Source organism: Rana temporaria, chromosome 3 (assembly GCF_905171775.1).
Source record: "Rana temporaria chromosome 3, aRanTem1.1, whole genome shotgun sequence".
Lineage (NCBI taxonomy): Eukaryota > Metazoa > Chordata > Amphibia > Anura > Ranidae > Rana > Rana temporaria.
Window position 1 is genome coordinate 157,455,519 of NC_053491.1, and position 18,445 is coordinate 157,473,963.

An 18,445-nucleotide genomic window follows, 5' to 3' on the forward strand; every position below is an offset into this window, starting at 1 on the left:
TCTGCCCGGGTCCACCTCCGCACTGTTGGACACATCAAAGTGTAATGATTTCAGGTAAGCTTGTTTTGGCTTTGCAGTACAGTAGCAGGCCATTAATGCCATCCTGACTTACTTTTTTAAAGCTTAACGTTTGATCTGAACTTCCTTGCAACAGCTGGATGAGAACAAAGTGGCTGGTACTAGTGCATTATCAGTATTCCTCACTTGTACAAAGCCCATGTAGGTCCAGGTTAAGCAAGTCAAGCATCAGGCTGCTTCTGATTTTATTTTATAACATTTTTAAAGTGTACGTATATCCTGAAACAAACGTATCTTATTTGGTCCCTTTCTGCCTTTTAAATATACAACTGAAAGTGTTAAAGTGATAAGTGCAAAACTGATGATTCTGTCAGAAATCTTGTAAGCTGATAACTTCCAGTGCATTCTGTCTGTGTTGTACTTTTTATGAGTTAGAACTTTTCCCAACTAATAAAGAGAAAAGAAAAAGGAAATGCAGTCACTACATCTTAAAACTGTTAAGTTGAAATACATTGCATTTTATTTTTTGGGTTAGGTTTCACTTTAATGTAACATGGAATAAGTTGTAGATAACATAGAAATACAATCTAAAAATGTATCCATGTGGGGGGGGGGGGTCTTAACTGAAAATGTACATTTTTGTATTGCATTGTAAAAATTATTAACCACTTGCCGAGTGTCAGCAGTAGATTTACTGCTGGTGGACGGATCCCACAGGCACCTTGATGTATCCATAAATCATGGTGCTCATGCGCACTTCCTGTCCCTGCCCGGCATGCAGCTACATACTCTGCAACTTCTGTGTCCACTGGACACAGCAGATTGTGATGCACAGTATCAGGCCACTGTGAGCAGCCCAGATACCTCATGACTGCTATGCAAACACATGCCACGTAGTAAACAAGAGTCAAGTATGGAATCCATACATGACATCATCGTTTACTACTGTGTGATTTTTGATTGGTCACCAGTGATCACATTGTACCTGGCCCAATCACAGCACCCTGTACCATGTGATGTGTGTAGGCCAATCAAAGAATCACAATAATAAATAATGAGTCATAAATGAAATCCATTAATGACAGTTCAAATGATTGTTGTTACAGTGCTCATCACTGTAACAAGCAATCACAGTGTAAAAAAAAAAAATTGATCATTCCCACAATGGTGATACTGGACTACTCTGATGAGAGTATTTAAAAAAAAAATTACGTTTGAATAATAATTGTTTATTGTTTTTATATTGTGTCACCAGTCAGTGTCCCTGATCACCGCCACACCAGCTGCACTGCAATGGTGACAGTATGTAGAAAAATATTTAATTTATTAAATTTCAACAAAATTGTGACAAAAATGTCAACTTCAAAAAACATTGCCATGCCTCTTACTAAATACATTGGACTGTCTAATTTCCAAAAAGGAGTCATGTGGGGGGTATTTGTTCTGTCCTTTCTTTTTATGGACTCAATAAATTAGGCAGTCAGTACATCAGGAATTTTCAAATACATACAAACTAAGAAATTTTTTTTTTTTTTCGAAATGTTCAGTATTTTTTCATTAATATAGCAAAATATTTAAAGCCCAATGGTAATAAAATACCACCAAAAGAAAGCTCTATTTTTGTAAACATGTTTTTATAAATTTCATTTAGGTATAGTGTTGCATGACAGAGAAATTGCTGGTTAAAGTAGCACAGTGCTGAATAGCAAAAAATTCCCTGGTAATGAAAAATGCCTGGGTCATTCCTGAGGTTAAGTGGTTAATTTGGATCTTAGATCTATACAGATTTTATTTACTGGCTTTAAAGTTTGTTTTGTAATGTGAATAGTATCTATAAATTCTACTGCTTAGTGTCCATTATGGTCTGAAATGTTTGTACCTACTCTATTATGTCTAACGTTTCGACATTTTTAATATATATATTGTACATTGCTGTTTATATGCAATGCATATTGGAAAGCATATATAAACATGCAGTAAGCAGAGATGGTTTGTTGAATTTATTTTTAAAGATGTACTTGGGATTCCTTAATGTTGCAGTAATTATTCTAATGAAAAGTTGTATTCTGCAAGATTAGGTAGTGGAATTCAGTAATAAATTGCTTTCTTCCATTAGCAGCTAATATGACCTATAAAATCTAAAGCTTTCTAGGAATATCTACTGTACACTGACAAATTAATTTTAGATGGTATGTTTCCAGTGTTATAGCTTTTTCCTGGAAATGGTGCCTTAAAGATGCTCATGTTGAGATGACCCTGGCTTAATGAGGCACATTAAATACTAGTAAATACACATTTTCTCTCATTGATGGAAATTATTTTCTGAATCTCTGAAAACAATTTCATGATTTTTTTTCCCTTGGTGTAGAAGCTAATATTTACCCAGATCTGCAAAACAACATTTTATTAATGCGTGAATGAATGACTTTTACCAATAAATTTAATATATAACACAATATTCTTTCTTTCAAATTTACCGCAATTGGACTTTTTTCCACACAACAAAGTTATTTAAAAAATATACAAATTTTATTTAAACCGTATACTGTTAATCCTGTAAAATCACTATACAATAAAAACCCTTCCTGTACATTACAGTCGCTATTATTAGAGTTGCATTACAACACATTTTGCAGGAAATGTTTGCTTCTTCAGGCGAGAGGGAGACATAACAGATATGCAATTAAGCATAGAATTATTAATAGTACATTACATATCCACACATATCCACACAAAATTGTAAAAAATTAAATAACCAAATGAGATGTGGCAATTACATTTTCCTATTTTCTAATGTATTCTCTTGCTAACTATATTTTCTGGTTTATATTTCCTAACTTTTGGAGTCTTCCTTTCTTACGTTTATATTCTCTAATATTGATACATGTGTCACCTAAGTAAACAGGGTCATGGAGAATATTGAAAAACACAATTAGTTCATATAACAAAATATTATAATAATTACCTGTATAATTTACGGCTTCCTAAAGTTATACTTTATCCACTGATTTAATATAGATCTTCTATTTTAAGACATCATGATTGATAAGTGATTAGTGGAGCCACAGCTTTAAAATGTCATGGAGGCAAGCAAACTGTTGGTCCTGATGAAGCTGAGTAGAATATGCCCATCGGTGAAATTTGTTGACGTCAATGACATCGCATGTGGCCATCTAATATCTGAGGGAGACCGGTTAGCTGACTAGGATCCCTGGGTGCACTACATGGAAGGAGGCTGTAGACAATTGACCCTTCTAGTCTAAGGCTGGTTGCAGCATTCAGAGAAAGTATATTCCATACATAACAGAGGCACCTTGAGGATAGCAAGGTGGAAGCTACACATGCCTGTCAAGAACAGGAGTGCAGAATTTGAGGTAGCATCGGGTATAGAGATACTTGAAGAGATGGACAGGTGAGAGTGTTCATGCTGATTATGAACTGCCTAGAGTGTCTGCAGCTTGCCCAGCATGGATGGATGTGACTTCTCACGTGAGATACCTATACACTGACTTTAACTAAAACATCACTTCTGCTAGACCTGGATCTCTACTCTTGATACACTGTGGTTGATGCTTATGCATTTGAACTTGCCCTCCCCTAAACTGGAGACTTGTTTATCAACTACAGCTTGGTCCTTGGCCGTTTAACATTAACCTGCAGCATGCCTTTGAATATATGACATGATATGAAGCACTGCTTATGTACATATCCACATCAGAGTTCTTTAATTTGTTGCTCTATCTATGAAACAAAATATACTGAATCGACCATTTTGCACAGTATTTGATTTGGGCTACTTATACACAGGGCTGGTGCAAGGATTTTTGACACCCTAGGCAAAGCCTCATTTTGACGCCCCCCCCCCCGTACGCCATTCGCTCCCCGTCCGTACCCCCCTGCACATCTGCCCCCCCACATACACACCAGTTCCCACTCTGTACCTCCCTGCACATATGTTTCCCCCACACATCTGTCTCCCCCCCCACACCAGTTCCCACTCTGTACCCCCTGCACATCTGCCCCCCACACCAGTTTCCACTCTGCCCCCCAGTTCCCACTCTGTACCCCCCACACACCAGCTCCCACACTGTACCCCCCTGCACATCTGTCCCCCCCCACGCCAGTTACCATTTTGTACCCCCCCTCCCACACACACACACATCTGTCCCCCCCACACACCAGTTCCCACTGTACCCCCCCTGCATATCTCTGCCCCCCCCCACCAGTTCCCACTCTGCCCCCCCCCCCACACACACAAACCAGTTCCCCCTCTGTACATTTTTTTAATTTGTGAGTGGGTGCAGGCTGCAGCACTGAGCGTCCTGCCTGTGCTTCCACTAATATACCTGAGCCACAGCGGCGTTGCTGCCCATCTGTCTCCTCTTCTCACTACAGATCCCGACCCGAAAGAAAGGGGATCGGTCCACGCGGCAAGCCCGGACTTGCATGCAGGGCTTCATAGGTATGCGCAGCCTAATGCATTAGGGTGTGCACCTCAAAACGCAAACACTCATGTGTGTGTGTGTGTATAAATATATATATATATATATATATATATATATATATATATATATATACACACACATAAACACACACACTCTAAATAAATGTAATAATTTTACAATTTAGTAGGGTAGTGGAAAGTGTTAGTAGTTTTTTTTTTCTTTTATTATTACATTTTTGTATTTTTTTACAATTTTATTTATATTTTGTATTATTTTAAATTTTTTTAGAAGCTTTGGTGAAATATCAGCAGGGGGAATCAGTGCTGAACAGGGTCATTAGGGTAAGGTGACCAGATGTTTTAAATTAAATCTGGGGAAATTTTTTCCCCCCCTCAAATCATAGGTATGTGGTGTGTGTTTATGGAATGATTGTATGATATATACATTTTTTCTCACATGTTGCCCATGAGATAAAAAATATATATTTCTTCGAATTTTTGGGGATATGACTACCAAATGTTAAGAAGATATGATAGAAAAAATAATTTTCAATGCATTTATTGATATTATACATAATTATATATTTCTCTATATACTGCATCTCCCCCATCTCTCTCTGTATATACTGTGTCCCCTCTCTCTCTCTGTATATACTGCACCCCCCTCTCTCTCTCTGTATATACTGTACCCCCCCCCTCTCTCTCTCTGTATATACTTTACCCCCCCCCTCTCTCTCTCTGCACATACTGTCCCCTCTCTCTCTCTGTATATACTGCACCCCCCTCTCTCTCTCTGTATATACTTTACCCCCCCCTCTCTCTCTCTGTATATACTTTACCCCCCCCTCTCTCTGTCTCTGCACATACTGTCCCCTCTCTCTCTCTGTATATACTGCACCCCCCTCTCTCTCTGTGTATATACTTTACCCCCCCCCCTCTCTCTGCACATACTGTCCCCTCTCTCTCTCTCTGTATATACTGCACCCCCCTCTCTCTCTGTGTATATACTTTACCCCCCCCCTCTCTCTGTCTCTGCACATACTGTACCCTCTCTCTCTCTGTATATACTGCACCCCCCCTCTCTCTCTGTATATACTGCACCCCCCTCTCTCTCTGTGTATATACTTTACCCCCCCCCTCTCTCTCTCTCTCTGAACATACTGTACCCTCTCTCTCTCTCTGTATATACTGCACCCCCCTCTCTCTCTGTATATACTGCACCCCCCTCTCTCTCTGTGTATATACTGCACCCCCTCTCTCTCTGTATATACACTTTACCCCCCCCCCTCTCTCTCTGCACATACTGTACCCTCTCTCTCTCTGTATATACTGTACCTTCTCTCTCTCTGTATATACTGTACCCTCTCTCTCTCTGTATATACTGTACCCTCTCTCTCTCTGTATATACTGTACCCTCTCTCTCTCTGTATATACTGTACCCTCTCTCTCTCTGTATATACTGTACCCTCTCTCTCTCTGTATATACTGTACCCTCTCTCTCTCTCTGTATATACTGTACCCTCTCTCTCTCTGTATATACTGTACCCTCTCTCTCTCTGTATATACTGTACCCTCTCTCTCTCTGTATATACTGTACCCTCTCTCTCTCTGTATATACTGTACCTCCCCCTCTCTCTCGGTATATACTGTACCCTCTCTCTCTGTATATACTGTACCCTCTCTCTCTCTGTATATACTGTACCCTCTCTCTCTCTGTATATACTGTACCCTCTCTCTCTCTGTATATACTGTACCCTCTCTCTCTCTGTATATACTGTACCCTCTCTCTCTCTCTCTGTATATACTGTACCCTCTCTCTCTCTGTATATACTGTACCTTCTCTCTCTCTGTATATACTGTACCTCCCCTTCTCTCTCTGTATATACTGTACACTCTCTCTCTGTATATACTGTACCCTCTCTCTCTCTCTGTATATACTGTACCCTCTCTCTGTATATACTGTACCCTCTCTCTCTCTGTATATACTGTACCCTCTCTCTCTCTGTATATACTGTACCCTCTCTCTCTCTGTATATACTGTACCCTCTCTCTCTCTGTATATACTGTACCTTCTCTCTCTCTGTATATACTGTACCCTCTCTCTCTCTGTATATACTGTACCTCCCCCTCTCTCTCTGTATATACTGTACCCTCTCTCTCTGTATATACTGTACCCTCTCTCTGTATATACTGTACCCTCTCTCTCTCTGTATATACTGTACCCTCTCTCTCTCTCTGTATATACTGTACCCTCTCTCTCTCTCTGTATATACTGTACCCTCTCTCTCTCTGTATATACTGTACCCTCTCTCTGTATATACTGTACCCTCTCTCTCTCTCTGTATATACTGTACCCTCTCTCTCTCTCTGTATATACTGTACCCTCTCTCTGTATATACTGTACCCTCTCTCTCTCTGTATATACTGTACCCTCTCTCTCTCTCTGTATATACTGTACCCTCTCTCTCTCTCTGTATATACTGTACCCTCTCTCTCTCTGTATATACTGTACCCTCTCTCTCTCTGTATATACTGTACCCTCTCTCTGTATATACTGTACCCTCTCTCTCTCTCTGTATATACTGTACCCTCTCTCTCTGTGTATATACTGTACCTTCTCTCTCTCTCTGTATATACTGTACCCTCTCTCTCTCTCTGTATATACTGTACCTCCCCCTCTCTCTCTGTATATACTGTACCCTCTCTCTCTCTGTATATACTGTACCCTCTCTCTCTCTGTATATACTGTACCCTCTCTCTCTCTGTATATACTGTACCCTCTCTCTCTCTCTGTATATACTGTACCCTCTCTCTCTCTCTCTGTATATACTGTACCCTCTCTCTCTCTCTGTATATACTGTACCCTCTCTCTCTCTCTCTGTATATACTGTACCCTCTCTCTCTCTCTCTGTATATACTGTACCCTCTCTCTCTCTCTCTGTATATACTGTACCCTCTCTCTCTCTCTGTATATACTGTACCTCCCCCTCTCTCTCTGTATATACTGTACCCTCTCTCTCTCTGTATATACTGTACCCTCTCTCTCTCTGTATATACTGTACCCTCTCTCTCTCTCTCTCTGTATATACTGTACCCTCTCTCTCTCTCTGTATATACTGTACCCTCTCTCTCTCTGTATATACTGTACCCTCTCTCTCTCTGTATATACTGTACCCTCTCTCTCTCTCTGTATATACTGTACCCTCTCTCTCTCTGTATATACTGTACCCTCTCTCTCTCTCTGTATATACTGTACCCTCTCTCTCTCTGTATATACTGTACCCTCTCTCTCTCTGTATATACTGTACCCTCTCTCTCTCTGTATATACTGTACCCTCTCTCTCTCTGTATATACTGTACCTCCCCCTCTCTCTCTGTATATACTGTACCCTCTCTCTCTCTGTATATACTGTACCCTCTCTCTCTCTGTATATACTGTACCCTCTCTCTCTGTATATACTGTACCCTCTCTCTCTGTATATACTGTACCCTCTCTCTCTCTCTGTATATACTGTACCCTCTCTCTCTCTGTATATACTGTACCTCCCCCTCTCTCTCTGTATATACTGTACCCTCTCTCTCTCTGTATATACTGTACCCTCTCTCTCTCTGTATATACTGTACCCTCTCTCTCTCTCTGTATATACTGTACCCTCTCTCTCTCTCTGTATATACTGTACCCTCTCTCTCTCTCTGTATATACTGTACCCTCTCTCTCTCTGTATATACTGTACCCTCTCTCTGTATATACTGTACCCTCTCTCTCTCTCTGTATATACTGTACCCTCTCTCTCTCTCTGTATATACTGTACCCTCTCTCTGTATATACTGTACCCTCTCTCTCTCTGTATATACTGTACCCTCTCTCTCTCTCTGTATATACTGTACCCTCTCTCTCTCTGTATATACTGTACCCTCTCTCTGTATATACTGTACCCTCTCTCTCTCTCTGTATATACTGTACCCTCTCTCTCTGTGTATATACTGTACCTTCTCTCTCTCTGTATATACTGTACCCTCTCTCTCTCTGTATATACTGTACCTCCCCCTCTCTCTCTGTATATACTGTACCCTCTCTCTCTCTGTATATACTGTACCCTCTCTCTCTCTGTATATACTGTACCCTCTCTCTCTCTGTATATACTGTACCCTCTCTCTCTCTCTCTCTGTATATACTGTACCCTCTCTCTCTCTCTCTCTGTATATACTGTACCCTCTCTCTCTCTCTCTCTGTATATACTGTACCCTCTCTCTCTCTCTGTATATACTGTACCCTCTCTCTCTCTCTCTGTATATACTGTACCCTCTCTCTCTCTCTCTGTATATACTGTACCCTCTCTCTCTCTGTATATACTGTACCTCCCCCTCTCTCTCTGTATATACTGTACCCTCTCTCTCTCTGTATATACTGTACCCTCTCTCTCTCTCTCTCTCTGTATATACTGTACCCTCTCTCTCTCTCTCTGTATATACTGTACCCTCTCTCTCTCTCTCTGTATATACTGTACCCTCTCTCTCTCTCTGTATATACTGTACCCTCTCTCTCTCTGTATATACTGTACCCTCTCTCTCTCTGTATATACTGTACCCTCTCTCTCTGTATATACTGTACCCTCTCTCTCTCTGTATATACTGTACCCTCTCTCTCTCTCTCTGTATATACTGTACCCCCCCTCTGTATACTATAACCCCCCCTCTGTATACTATAACTCCTCCCCTGTATACTATAACTCCCCCCCTCCCCCTCTGTATACTATAACTCCTCCCCTCCCTGTATACTATAACTCCCCCCTCCCTCTCTGTATACTATAACTCCCCCCTCCCTCTCTGTATACTATAACTCCCACTCTCTATACTGTAAACCCCCCCCCCTTCTCTCTCTGTACCTCAATAATGTGGTTCTTCATCATGTGTAATCACTCTGCAGGCTGCAGACAACAGTCGAGTGTAGCAGTGTGGTCTCTGAACGCTCCTCCACGAGTGTCAGGCTGGGACCCGCCTCCTCCCCCTCTCCTTCCTTCCATTCATTCAACAGAGTGGCCAGCAGCACAGCTATGAGTATGTGTGTCTGTGTGCAATCAGCTGTGCACCGCTCGGTGGGATCGGGGCTGAATCAGCACTGCAGGGGGAGAAAATCAGTGACCGCAGAATGGAGTTAGACCCCGCGGCCCCTGCCTGCAATCCGGGGACAAAAGCGGGGGAAAAAATCGGGGGATGTCTGGTCACTATCTCGCCTCCTGCACTGGCCGCTTCAACTTCCACCGACCAGCTGCTGTCCTGTCCCGGCTCTCTCCCCTCATCTCACTGCCGCTGCTACGGGCGGCACTGCAGGTGGGGAATAGCGCGTAGTGATAGTGAGGGGGATGTCCCCCCAGCTTGGCAGCTGGCGCCATAAGGCATGATTTTTAAAAACTAAGGTCCAGGAGGTATTTTAAATGATCCGGATCCCCAGCGAGTGACTGGGGATCCGTATTTTGCCGCTCCCCCTACCCTGGCGCTCTAGGCAGCCGCCTGACTTGCCTATGCCTAGCGCCGGCCCTGCTTATACAAAGGAATGTTTGCTTCCACAATCCAATTCAACTAATCTTTAGATAGTCCATACATGTCTGTCCTTCCTATCATTATACATCCCTCATCTGCTGGATTATAGTTGCATTAAGCTCTTTATTCCCAAGCCATAGACCATATTACTTTAGTTCCCCTGTGAGGTTATACATTAAGTGGGCTAACAGTTTAACGGGCTTACCGCATTTTAGTTAACCCACCTTTTCAAGTGGCCACTTGTGAGGTCGGATTCATATCAGTGGGAAGACAACGCTGTCTAAGGCTTTGTTGATGGTTGTGTTTGTAATTTTTTATGACATATTTCTATATGGTCATCCATTTTTTTAAATTGGTATTTAACCACTTCAGCCCCGGAAGAATTTACCCCCTTCCTTACCAGAGCACATTTTGCGATTCTGCACTGCGTCGCTTTAACTGACAATTGCGCGGTCGTGCGATGTGGCTCCCAAACAAATTTGACGTCCTTTTTTTTCCCACAAATATGGCTTTCTTTTGGTTTTATTTGATCACCTCTGCAGTTTCAATTTTTTGCGCTATAAACAAAAATAAAGCAACAATTTTAAAAAAAATTATATATTTTTTACTTTTTACTGTAATAAATATCCCCAAAAAATCTATAAAAAAAAAACATTTTTTTTCCTCAGTTTAGGCCAATATGTACCCTTCTTCATATTTTTTGGTAAAAAATCGCAATAATCATATATTGATTGGTTTGCTCAAAAGTTATAGTGTCTACAAAATAGGATAGATTTATTGTATTTTTATTTATTTGAATTTTTTTATTAGTAATGGTGGCGATCTGCGATTTTTATTGTGACCGTGACATTGCGACACACATATCGGACACTTTTGAAACATTTTTGGAACCAGTCACATTTATACAGCGATAAGTGCTATAGAAATGCACTAATTACTGTATGAATGTGACTGACAGGGAAGGGGTTAACACTGGGGGGCGCTGAAGGGGTTAAATATGTTCCCTAGTGTGTGATTATAACTGTTTACACACACAGATCCACAGTCCTCCCGTGATTGCGGGCAATCGCGGGTGCCTGGCGGACATCGCGGCTGCCGGGCACGCGCACCATGTCCCAAGCGATGCCACAGGCTCCCTCTAGATGGGCAGGAAGCCCAGGACGTCATATGACGTCCACCCAGGATGGGATATCTGTGGGCTTCATATGACTATGGGTGGGTAGGGAAGTGGTTAATAAAATGTACTGTTTTTCTAATATTGGTTCTGGTTCATGCTACATTAGTCTCTTAAAGTAACCACTTTTTTGGTGTGGATTCTTTTGACCACCTTTCCCCTTTTAGGTAGTTCTTTTGGTTGCATGAGACTACGTATACAATCATATTCAAGTGTATGCGTTTTTTGTTCAGTAAAGTCTATTTATTCCAAAATCAAATGCTAAATGCAAATTAAATCTTGTATATTACCTTTAAATGTTCTGAGAATGATCTCAGAATTCTCATTTAAATGTTCCAAAGATGTTTCCTAAGAATGTTTGTTTGAAATCCATTTATGGTCAGCTTGAGTATTAGTGTTAGGGTTTCTGCTGAGGTAAAGGATTTAAATTAGGTAACTTGCCAGAGAAGTAAAGGTTTTAGCTGTTCAGAGGCTAACAAGTTGGCAGAGGAAGGTCTTATTGTGAATGGGATGCAGTAGTATCATACTACAATATTTTGCAATATACTTACAACATGGAAATAAGATACATGTGGCTAACCTTCGTATATTAGACATTAAATGGCGCCAAAACATGTTTTTTTTAACAAAATAAAATATGGCCTTAAGAAAATGGTATATGTTTCAAGTGCATTGTTGAAATAGGAACTAGGGGCCAGATTCACGTAGGTGAGCGGCGGCGTAACGTATCGTAGATACGTTACACCGCCGCAAGTTTTCATCGCAAGTGCCTGATTCACCAAGCACTTGCGATGAAAACCTACGCCGGCGGCCTCCGGCGCAAGGCGGGCCAATTCAAATGGGCGTGTGCCATTTAAATTAGGCACGCTCCCGCGCCGGACTTACCTCGCATGCTCCGTTTCCTAACTCCCGCCGTGCTTTGCGCGAAGTGACGTCATTTTTTCGAACGGCGACGCGCTTAGTGTAATTCCGTATTCCCGGACGGCTTACGCAAACGACGTTCATTTTAAAATTTCGACGCGGGAACGACGGCCATACTTTAGACAGCAATACTTTTGCTGACTAAAGTTAGGGCACCAAAAAAAACGACTAACTTTGCGACGGGAAACTAGACTAGCGGCGAAGTAGCGAACGCGAAAAACCGCCGTGGATCGCCGTAACTCCTAATTTGCATACCCGACGCTGGTTTACGACGCAAACTCCCCCCAGCGGCGGCCGCGGTATTGCATCCTAAGATGCGACAGTGTAAAACAATTACACCTGTCGGATCTTAGGGATATCTATGCGTAACTGATTCTATGAACCAGTCGCATAGATAGAAACAGAGATACGACGGCGTATAAGGAGATACGCCGTCGTATCTCATTTGTGAATCTGGCCCTATTATCTAAAATATTGTGGGAGGTCGACATTGAAAACTTATGCCAAGGGCCTTTGCACTTTGTGCTCAAGGAACACATCTGTTTTGTAGAGACCATTGAGATATATCAGAAATTATTTAAGAAGTTATATTCTAGAGCAGGTACAAATCCACAGAAATATACAGAACAATTTGGGGGTGTTTGCGGCAAATTCGAAAGCCACGGAACACCCTTTAAAAGTCTATGGGAGAAATCAAAAGTGCTAATTTTAAAGGTTAAAATGCAAGGTTTTGTCATAAAAAGTGTTTGGGGATCTGGGTCCTGTCCCAGGGGACATGAATACATGCATAAAAAAAAAGATTACAATGTTTAGAACTGTCCCTGCACAAAATGTCATTTCTAAAGGAAAAAAAGTCATTTAAAACTACTCGCGGCTATTCATGAATTGTCAGGTCCTGGGAATACAGATCAAAGTCATTGAAAAAAAAGCAAGGGTTCCATTACCAGGCCCTTTAGAACCAAAAAAAAAGCATGAGGGTCCCCCCAAATTTCATATCAGGCCCTTCAGGTCTGGTATGGATTTTAAGGGGAACCCTTCATCAAAAAAAAAAAAAAATGGCTTGGGGTTCCCCCCAAAAATCCATACCAGACCCTTATCCAAGCATGCAACCTGGCAGGCCACAGGAAAAGAGGAGGGATGAGAGAGCGCCTCCCCTGAACCATACCAGGCCACATGCCCTCAACATGGGGAGGATGTCCCCATGTTGATGGGGACAAGGGCCTCATTCCCACAACCCTTGCCCGGTGGTTGTGGGGGTCTGCAGGCGGGGGGCATATTGGAATCTGGAAGCCCCCTTTAACAAAGGAGACCCCCCAGATGCCCCCCCTATGTGAACTGGTAACGGGGTACATTGTACCCCCTACCATTTCACCCAAAAAAGTGCCAAAAAAAGGTAAAAAAACACAGCTTGGGACAAGTCCTTTAAGAAAAAATAAAAAAATTACAGCGCTGTGAATCTTTCTACGACCCGGACCCTCTGCTACAAACAACACCTCCTCCAAGGCTCCTGGATTAATGACGCGCTACTCGTTTGACATTTCTTATATAACCGACGGCGGGGCCACCCGTGACATGAACAGATGACCCCGCCCCCCTGTGGTGCAACGGGTGTTTCCTGTGGTGTCACGGGTGACCCCGCCCTGTCGACACATCACGGGAATTCCCTTTGCATCACAGGGGTGGACGGGGGACCCCGTCCACATCACGGGTGGCCCTGCCCTCGGTTATATAAGAAAACGGGTAGCGCGTCATTCGTGCGGGAACCCATACACATAGCTGTGTCTACATGTATAAATGCACATAAACATCTATAAATGCGCACATGTGTAGTCATTTATTGTATTGAAAGAATTGCACACATCTAAACACTTTATGCATCTAAATGTGTTTAAACGCGAGTACTTTAGGCACGTATTTTATATATGATATCAGGCATATCACCAGATTTCAGCTTTAGGATTTGAAACAAAACTGATCACTGTCACTACCTATTAGTAAATAGTAATCCATATGCTTCTGAAAAGATTGCCATTTCTAATTCTTATTTGATAGATATGCAAGGTATGTTTTTAACTTAGGAAAACATGCTAATCATCCAAATGGCTAGCCTTTATCTTTTCTGAATACCATCTTACTCTGCTCTATTATATTTGACAGGGCTGTGACTCGTACCACTGAAGACAATTATGCCTAACATCGAACTGTAAATCATCTTTACCGGAGACTAATCTATCACTAGATTTTAGCGATTCACACTAATCACTTTGCCTCTGTTTCATAATTCATGACTGGGCTGTCAACCCTAAAGTGAATCTTTATAATAACAAGCCAGTATAATCATAGTCAAAAAAGATAAATATGGGGTACAATTAAAGAACCATAAATTGTGTAAATGTAAAGTGAATAGAATAGATTTTTATTCCACTTGGATCACTTGCTATGTCTGAATTATTATTAACTTTTCCTTTTCCAGACTTAACTGTATACCTCTAAAGGACCCTCAATTAGTCATTTATGTGATGGTGGACCTTGCTCAGAATTGCTTTAGCAAGTCATGAATTCATAAATGACTGAAGGTCAGTCATTCTGGTCTTCCACTGCCACCACATAAATGACTCATTCAGAAACTTTTACAGGCATACAGTTTTAAATATCTTTAGAAATTACCTTGGATACATGTACCATTTGAGATTATTCACTGGACTCAAACTGCTTGAAATCCAATAAAACTAGTTTTCATATAGAGTACGCTCTAATTGCAAATGTGATAATTATTTACAATATACCGTATTTATCGGCGTATAACACGCACAGGCGTATAACACGCACCCTAACTTTAAGGCCTCGTACACACAATAGGTTAACCAGAGGACAACGGTCTGATGGACCGTTTTCATCGGTCCAAACCGATCGTGTGTAGGCCCCATAGGTTATTTAACCTTAGGTTAAAAAAAAGCCAACTTGCTTTAAAATTAACCTATGGATTTCTAACCGATGGGAAAAAAATTTAGTTGTAATACGCCAATAAATACAGTAACCTTTTTTAATGTATTTCATATACAGTATATACTGTATATGTATTGCACAATGCAAAATAACATGTTTAAATATTGAAGAGCCTATGAACATGTGGGATTAGTTAATGTTTATATACGGTGGTTTAAGGTAATCACTGTGCTCAGCAAAAAATGTGTCAGAATAGAACTGGTTCCTGTTTACTATTTTAATAAAGATAGAATCATATTTTTCATCTCAGTGTACTGCATTCCTGTTGCTGGAATAATTAATTGCTTCAGTGGAAAAGAGGCAAGCCAGTACCTAAAATTTGGTTAAGTGTGGAGCCTGATCTCTCCTGGAGTGGCATGTGAAATATTTGATATTGTTTATGAATCACTTAGCATTCTGTGCATCACCTTTCCATTTGGTGCTGGTGTGTGCCTGCCTTTCAGAGCCTTTGCCGCTAGCTAAATTAGAGGTTAGTAGGGGAGTCGCCTTGTGTTCAAGGTCCAATGTCTTAAGCACAGTCCTCTTTTGCACCTGAAGGAGTACAAGCTGCAATCTCTTGGAGCACATGATGAAGATCAGGTCTTCCCAAATAAAATATTGATAATGTGAATTCATGGCAGGCCTAGTTGACTAAAAGACTGAGGTGTTTACCTCTGCCAGAAGATGACATTAGAGACAGCACAGGTTTATAACTGGATGGATTGGACATGTGTCAAGTAAAATAACTACTACATATTAGGTATTTACACTATAAGCATAGGGTGCTTTTATACCTAATGTAAAAATTTGATTTTTTAAATGTGTCAGACAATAAATTGTGAATTGTCCCAACTAAGTCAGGTAAATGACTTGCCGCAGTCATGTTGAGGGAATCCATTATTAATATTTAACATGTACTTTAAACAAAAGAAGCAAATCTTACTGTGTTCTGTTCCCTACTATTACATTTGTTAACTAAAAGGATGTATTTAAAGCCAACATAACAGATGGTATTATTGGAATCATGAGCTAGTAGACAGCATGAATTCTTGTTAATTTGCTTAAATAATGTGAGCAAATAAAAATAAAATTACAGTGTCTCATTCTCTAAATTATGCTAAAATAAATGTGAATGGTATGGAAGATGCCCTTTAAATAACAGCAGTCAGCTGTTTAAAACAGAACAAGCTCTAGAAATCTGGTGTGAGTCAGTAGAGGAAGAAAAATCAATGATGGTTCTATTTCTTCAAATAATTTGTAATTGCTAGAAAAGAGGGAAACATGAGAATCAAAGCATCACATCTAATGTGTTCTGAATCCTTAGCATCAGGAAATTACTGTGAATCAAGGTAATTTCCACACTGACTACAAGTGTATGCTTCTGTATGTAGTGTATATATATATATATATATATATATATATATATATATATATATATATATATATATATATATATATATATATATATATATACTGTGTATATATACACACATAAGAGCTAGATAATTTTATAGTAGTAGATCTCATCAACCAGATTCACCAAAGATCCAAAATGTAGAATGCCAGGGTTACAGTACATTTATTTTTATTGTTACAGCAAATAACATGGCATGGGAGTTTGCTGAAACTATTACCGAAAGTTTGCTTGTCTTGTAACAATAAAAATCACATTTGGTGCTTCAACCCTGGCTTTCTCTCTTGCTATAAACACCTGATATATTGGTCGTGGAGAAGCAAGATGATTACACAGCTGCTGCTGCACACTGGATAATATTTTAAAAATATATTGAAAACTTACTTTCCTAAGTAAGCAGTCGGCATTTCTTTAGTAAATCAGTCTGGAAGCATTCCCTCTCTTGCTATCTGATACTTGACTCAACAGTTAAAGGCAGACTCCACCTTTTCAACATGTTACACAGTATTTCAGCAAACCCTCCCTACCCCCAGAGCAGCGAGCTGGAGGAAGCGTCTGCAGTAGACTGGCATTGCATACACCATGGGTGCTCAACCTGCGACCCTCCAGCTGCTCTGTAACTACAAGTCCCATTATGAATTTGGGAGTCATGCTTGTAACTGTGAGCAGCTTGCAATGCCTCGTGGGACTTGTAGTTCTGAAACAGCTGGAAGGACACAGGTTGAGCACCCATGGCATACACAATTAGTGGATCAATTTTAAGTGAACTTTGCCTTTAAGAAAGGAAGCAGAATGCACACGCTTCAATCACTGAAGTTGCTAATTTGAAAATGATTATACCTATCTAATATAATGACAATGATATAGAAGTACATGCATATAAAATGCATACCTCTGAGCATTAAAGTGTTTGCTAATCCATATAACACAAACACTGCCGGCCCCTCTATTACAGCATGGCATAGCACACTGCATTAGTCTTTTATAAAAAAAAAAAAAAAACGAGCGTTGTAAATACCTATTTAGAATGATCTTCAGGCCGATGGATGGCTTCTGCTGGAGGGGCCGAGATCTCCCTCTGACATCAGCAAGGGAAATCACATGGCTGCTCAGCCTCTCCTGCAGTAGCTCTGGAAATTGGCTGAGAGTCACGTGACCGGCCTGAGATCACGCTAAATCAGTATTTACAACACTTGTCTTTATAAAAGACAAATGCAGTGTGCTATGCCAGGCTATAAGAGAATTTTTTATTATGCTAATAGTGGTGGCGGCAGGGGTGGTGACAGAGACACACAGACACAGAGATGACAGGCAGAGAGAAGGGAGTGAGGGGGAGAGAGGAGAGCTGAGAGCAGGGCTGCGTATGACGGAGGGACACACTCTGACCACCATGGTGAGTACAGAGAGGGGGATACAGGAAGTGGCAGGTTCAGGCAGGCTTTATTTACAGTTTAGAGGGGGGCAGATTACACAGCACAAACACTGTGCTGTTTAATCTGCTTTAAGGGACCAGGAAATCTATTTTTTGGGGGGGTTAATAAACACTTTAATTACTTTAATTAAAAATAACACTAACATACATTATGCGTTGCATTTCAAATACAAGTGTTCTGCTGAACTAAAACTATAATTTTTTTATATGTTTCAGGATTAGAAAAGATTGGAAGAGATTCCAGTTATGAACAAGAAGGAAAAGTTCAGTTTGTAATTGATGCAGTATATTCTATGGCTCATGCTCTCCATAGCATGCACAGAGATTTCTGTCCTAACTATGTGGGACTGTGCCCCCGAATGAAGCCTGTTGATGGGAAAGATCTACTTGGATATATTCGTGCTGTAAACTTTAATGGTAAGTTTATTTTCAAGAAAATATATATATTCAAATTTAAACTTGTCATACAAAGGCTGTTTGCATGTCAAAAAAATATTTGCAATGGCCACAAGAGCC

General features: G+C 40.7%; 1 protein-coding gene across 2 annotated transcripts in view; it reads left to right on the forward strand.

Moving 5' to 3' along the window:
* Nucleotides 1–18,445, forward strand: part of GRM8 (glutamate metabotropic receptor 8) — a 1,246,805-nt gene that overhangs the window by 966,631 nt on the left and 261,729 nt on the right. For both annotated transcript variants that reach the window (XM_040343692.1, XM_040343693.1), the window contains one exon: nucleotides 18,146–18,346. In XM_040343692.1, coding sequence (XP_040199626.1) covers nucleotides 18,146–18,346 — 201 coding nt within the window. The remainder of the gene's footprint in view (nucleotides 1–18,145; nucleotides 18,347–18,445) is intronic.